Below are 5,328 nucleotides of genomic sequence, written 5' to 3' on the forward strand. Positions count from 1 at the left end.
CATTAGTTCCGATAATTCTTTTTTCTTTTTCTTATTACTTTTCTTTACTTCATGCAAATCCGATAGAAGAATAAGAGCCATGAGAATTTTTTTAAATAATAAAACTCAAAAAAAAAAATTAATAAGAGGAATTTCTAACGCAAATTTTATTTAATTTTTAACAATAATAAATATCTTAATTTTTATTGATAAACATGGAGTTAAAGATGCGCTATTTCAGACAGTGCTCTTTATTTACAGTATATTTATATATACGTAATTAAGTAACTATTATATTCTAAAAGTTATATATTAATAATAAGAATTATGGTTCCTTAACTTGCCTCAGACAGGGACAAATTTTACTCGCAGTGGACATGCTGGGTGAAGTACAGATTTAGTACTTCGCCCAGCAAGTCCATTGGGACAAATTTTACTCGCAGTGGACATGCTGGGCGAAGTACTAAATCTGTTTGTAGCCTCAGATTCCTTAAATAATCGATGGGTTCCAAATAGTAATTCTGTATCAGAGGAGCTATTAACGCCTTTATTTGTAGTAAGGCGTATTGCTGGCCTAGAATTTGATATATGTATATTTTTTGCGACTTAATATAATCATATAAGAAGATATTTAAAAAATCCTACTTTACCTAAACAATTACGCTGTCCAGCACTAAATGGTAGATAAGAAAAGGGATGATGATTTTTAAACCTCTCTGGCAAAAATCTATCGGGATCAAATGTCTCAGGATTTGGCCAAAAATTAGGATCCCTGTGAACTCCATATATGTTAAGGACCACAGTTGTTCTCGCCGGTACTAAATATGACTCTAAAAAATATGTTATAAACAAAATACAATAAATAAATAATAATAATAACTTTATTATAAACTGAAAAACATATCATGCAACATGTAATAAATATTTTAGATACATACGTAATTTAACGTCTTTCCCAGCAACTCGCGATATTAAAAATACGCTTGGATATAGACGCAAAGTTTCTTTTATACATCTATTTAAATATGTTAAATTTTGTAATAATTTTATATTAAATTTTTTTCCATTCTCTTGAAAAGCGGTGTTTACTTCGTTTCTGACACGATCCTGTAAATATTAATAATATTAATTAAAATTTTTATATGCAAATATCATATATATAAGTACCTGACGTCTGTCTGTCTAGTGTTTGTCTCACCGCGAACTACTCATTCATTAATAAACCGATTTTCTCAAAACCGGTGCTAAAATTTGTCTAATTTTTCGGGGATGTGTGCCGACAATGTGTATAATTTTTCATTACCAATTTTTTTGAAACCTAACCTGTTCCAAAATTTTTCTAATTTTTGGAGAAATAATAAGTAGGGGAGACCGGGGCGAAGTCCTCACTATTTGTTCGGTGCCGATTTTTAACAACAAAACAAATAATTTCAGTAAAATGTGGTATACCGTTGTGAAGAGTAAATCCTTGGCTACAAAATTTATAAGGGCATTTTTGGTCTACGTTGCTTAGACCGTAGTCCACTAGAGCATGTAAACATGGAATTTATTTTCCGAAAGCTACGCCCTCCGTGCAAGATAGGCTCGTGCAGAGCAAACTGGGCTCCGTCTTTCGGAAAAGAGACGTTAAGCCGTTGGTTTAAAGGGTTAAGTGAGAAGAGAAGGGTAGTGATGGATGAGAATTGTAACCCTAAGGGGATTAAAACTTCCAAATAAAAATACTATATGATGTAATTCCGCGCGTAGCGGACTTAAAAGCTAGTATATGTATATATTGCGTACACAACCATACTCTTATTTAAAAAACAAAAAATTTAATATTTTATAACTTTAATACATAACTGTTTGAATCACTAAAATTACTAAACTTTTTTTCTAAGAATGCCTTTTATTTATATTTTATTTATAACAATAAATACCTGAATGTCTTTATGCTCAGCTAATAGCATCAATAGATAACTTAAGTTCAACGCCGTAGTATCATGACCCTGTAAAGTACATAATAATAATTAAAAAATTTCTTTTAGTTTCAAAAAAATTATCTTGTTTATGAAATGTCTATTGTTTATGTTTCAGGCGCCAAATGGCATTCAATACGGAAAACAGTAACTCCCACATTTCATTTTAATATTTTGCAGCAACATGCTGAGATTTTGATCAAGGAGGGTGAAAACTTGACAACGTCTTTGAAAAATACAGGAGGCACAGTTGTAAAAGATTTAGTACCGTTTGTTAGTGAACATACGTTGAATGCAATATGCGGTATTACAAACACATTTTATTCAAAATCTAAACATGTACAATAACAATATTGTACTTTTACAAATTTCTTTTTAGAAACTTCAATGGGTACTTCTCTACGTGACCTTGGTGAATTCCAGCAAAAATATCGAAAAGCTGTTAATCGGATTTGCGAACTTTTTATTTATAGGTAATTTATGAATATAATAATGAATAAATAATTGTAATGAGATTATTATTTAGTAATTATGGTTTAGGTTAGTGAGGATGTGGTTGCACAACGACTGCATGGATATTCTCGTTAACATCAAAAGGCAAAGAACAGGTAAAGATTCTAAGAATATTACATGGATTTACTAACCACGTACGTAAAAATGTTATCTTATTTTTTGTTAGTGGTTGGTATATTCATATAAATCATTATTAAGAAAGTGTTGATTTTATATACACGTAGATTATTGCGGAAAGAAAACTGTATCATGAACGCACCAACGGTCGATTATTGAGAAGGAGTATCACATCGGCATGCCGACTAAATTTGTTAGACTTGAAACACAGCTCCGGTTGGAGTAGTAAAATCATCCCCCCCTTCACCTAATTAAATCGATTCGATTTAATTTTTGATGCTATATGCATCTAAATAACTGTAAAGAAATCATTGCGAAAAATATTACCTCTGCCAGGGTTCGAACCTGGAACTTCCTTCCAGGTTCTGTGTTTCAAGTCTGGCAAATCTAGTCGTCACGCAGTCAAAGGTTGGAAAATATGTAAAATAAAAATATAAATAAAACTTTCGCGCATCATTTACCGCGCTGTTTCTTAATTAGCCCGGTTTCTATATTCATGCGGATTTCGATTGAAACCTATATTTCGAATTCCAAATTAATAAATTCCTATAGGAATTTGCACATCGCTTCTTCACCATTGTTAAGTGTGCAAATTAAGAATTTGCACGTTGCTTCATCAACCATTTGATTTCGCTCACTCATAAAGCTTCTTCTATGAGAAAGCTCTTGTGTTTTATTTGATGCATAATAAGTATTTATTAATTTGACTTTCTCATAGAGGAAGAATAGAACTCCGGTTAATACTTTCCGAGATATAGCCGATCAAAGTTATACAGTATCGAACGAAAAATAAATTTTTGTCACACAACTGTCATAATTTGAATTTATCGATAAAAAAATGTTTGAACCCAGAAATAGCTTTCCTATTTTACCTAGTTAAGCCTTGAATTTTTGGAGAGTTTTCATTCAATGCTAAAGTATTGATATTGAATTTTACAACTAACCAGAGCTAGCGACTGGCGAATTCCTGATCGCGCGACTTCGGCTCATGTCTGAGCTATTAATTTTACAAGAGAAATGCCCTCCTCCCGGATCTTTTTATAGGAAATTTAATTCTCTACAAAATTATCTTTGTGCAATTTTGCTGTATTTCGAACGGTTTTCGCAGCGTTTCGAGTAAAAGGTCGAAAGGGACCAATTTTTTATAATTTATATTTTATTATTATTATTTTTTTACAAAGCACAAAATTGATATGTTTATATCTGCAGTGCCATTTACTATATCGAATGGCACATAAATTAAACTTCCGAATTCAAATTCGATTAAAACCGTAAATTGACTGGCCTATGAGGCTACATGCTGCGGACGATATTGCTGGTCCCTCGTTTGTAGAAAAATGTCGAAAATGTTGAACGTTTGATTATGAAAATCTTGCAATTGACATTACGCTTATAACAGATGAGCGTGCAAAAATCTTGTCTGTATTTGACATATCACACTTGTGAAAGATAAGCTTGTAAAAAATCTGCAAAAGAAATGTAAACGTGCAAAGAAACTTGTCTGCAATAATACATACGATACAGACACAGAAGAAAATGTAAATATATTGTAAATAATTGATTTCTTCATTATTGCGATAATTTGAATATTGAAACTATTTTGTACTATATGTGTTCAAAATAGGCGCGTTATTAAAAGTATCGCCTCGCTGGTAACAGCGACAGCGACGCGATCGCGGCGCCGGAAGCAAGGGGCGCGCTGCCGATCGCTTTTTGGTTCTTACCGGTCCGCGCTTGCGACGCGACGATACGTGTCGGGCCGCGTTCTGCGTCATTGGCTTGAGGTCCGTCGTACCGAAAGCACGTTCGGTCTTTCCCTGAATTCGCTTGTTCGTTTGTATTATTGAGTATTGCAAGTCGTGATTCCTCAGAAAAGTAAAGATATTCAATTCGGAACGTGTTATATCAAACTAAGTAATTTCCTTAATTACTTTCGAGACACCGGCTTCTTGCACGTGTTACCACGTGTGTTACAATACTCGAGATCACGACCTGAGTGAACGCTGCATGCGTGTAATTGCCGTGCGTACCACGCAAAAGGAGAAAACGAGAGCGAGATCATTCCTGCCGAAACACGGAAGACGCATTACTTCCGTATATAATGAGAAGGACGAGTTACGTGGATTTGGAAAAGGATTACATCCCTTATAAACGTAACCTGAGAATATCGAGCTGTGAACACCCACGTTAAGTACTCTGTCTTTATTCTCATTCCGACCTCTCGGATAAGCGTGAACCACGCAATTGCGGGCTTGTTCAAGCCCTTCCGATACATCGGATAACGCTGTCCTTCGATAGCCGCTATAGCATTAGAGATCTCAAGATTAAGAAGCCGAGTATCGGCTTACACCACGCGTACCCGCGTTAAATATATTTCTTTCAATTCCGCTCTGTGTTTAACTAGCTGCGCGTCTTTGTGTAATCTCAATTTCGGAGATTCTTTGTTTATTGCGGTGCGTTATAAGAACTTTGATATTTGATACTGCATTGTTCTGTCCGTCACGCGAGTCACTCGCGTTCATATAGCAATCAGTAAAGACAATCAAATAAGGCATTACCTGCCGTAAAGTATTATTTTGCGTTATATTAAGAATTATTCATTTAATAAGCTTCTGCATTGCGCTGAGCATTATTCGATTCCATACTTTAATATTCTTGTCTTTGTCTCTTAAAGATTTCCTTTATAGTGACGTCATAGCGTTTGCGAATTACAATAGCGATACGTACAGTTTCGCAAAGAACATATTACTTGTAATAATTA

At 34.2% G+C, this 5,328-nt stretch overlaps 1 protein-coding gene across 1 annotated transcript; it reads right to left on the reverse strand.

Moving 5' to 3' along the window:
• Positions 1-341: 341 nt before the first annotated feature.
• Positions 342-2,802, reverse strand: LOC139779098 (cytochrome P450 4C1-like). Its single transcript, XM_071717341.1, has 5 exons — positions 2,710-2,802; positions 1,899-1,967; positions 918-1,086; positions 630-809; positions 342-553 (listed from the first exon to the last, which is right to left on the reverse strand). Exons 1-5 carry the CDS (start codon positions 2,800-2,802, stop codon positions 342-344), a joined length of 723 nt encoding a protein of 240 aa, XP_071573442.1.
• Positions 2,803-5,328: the final 2,526 nt, after the last annotated feature.

The sequence above is a fragment of the Temnothorax nylanderi genome, unplaced genomic scaffold (genome assembly GCF_030848795.1).
Source record: "Temnothorax nylanderi isolate EJ_2023f unplaced genomic scaffold, tnyl_v1.0 TNYL_tig0209_pilon, whole genome shotgun sequence".
Taxonomy (NCBI): domain Eukaryota; kingdom Metazoa; phylum Arthropoda; class Insecta; order Hymenoptera; family Formicidae; genus Temnothorax; species Temnothorax nylanderi.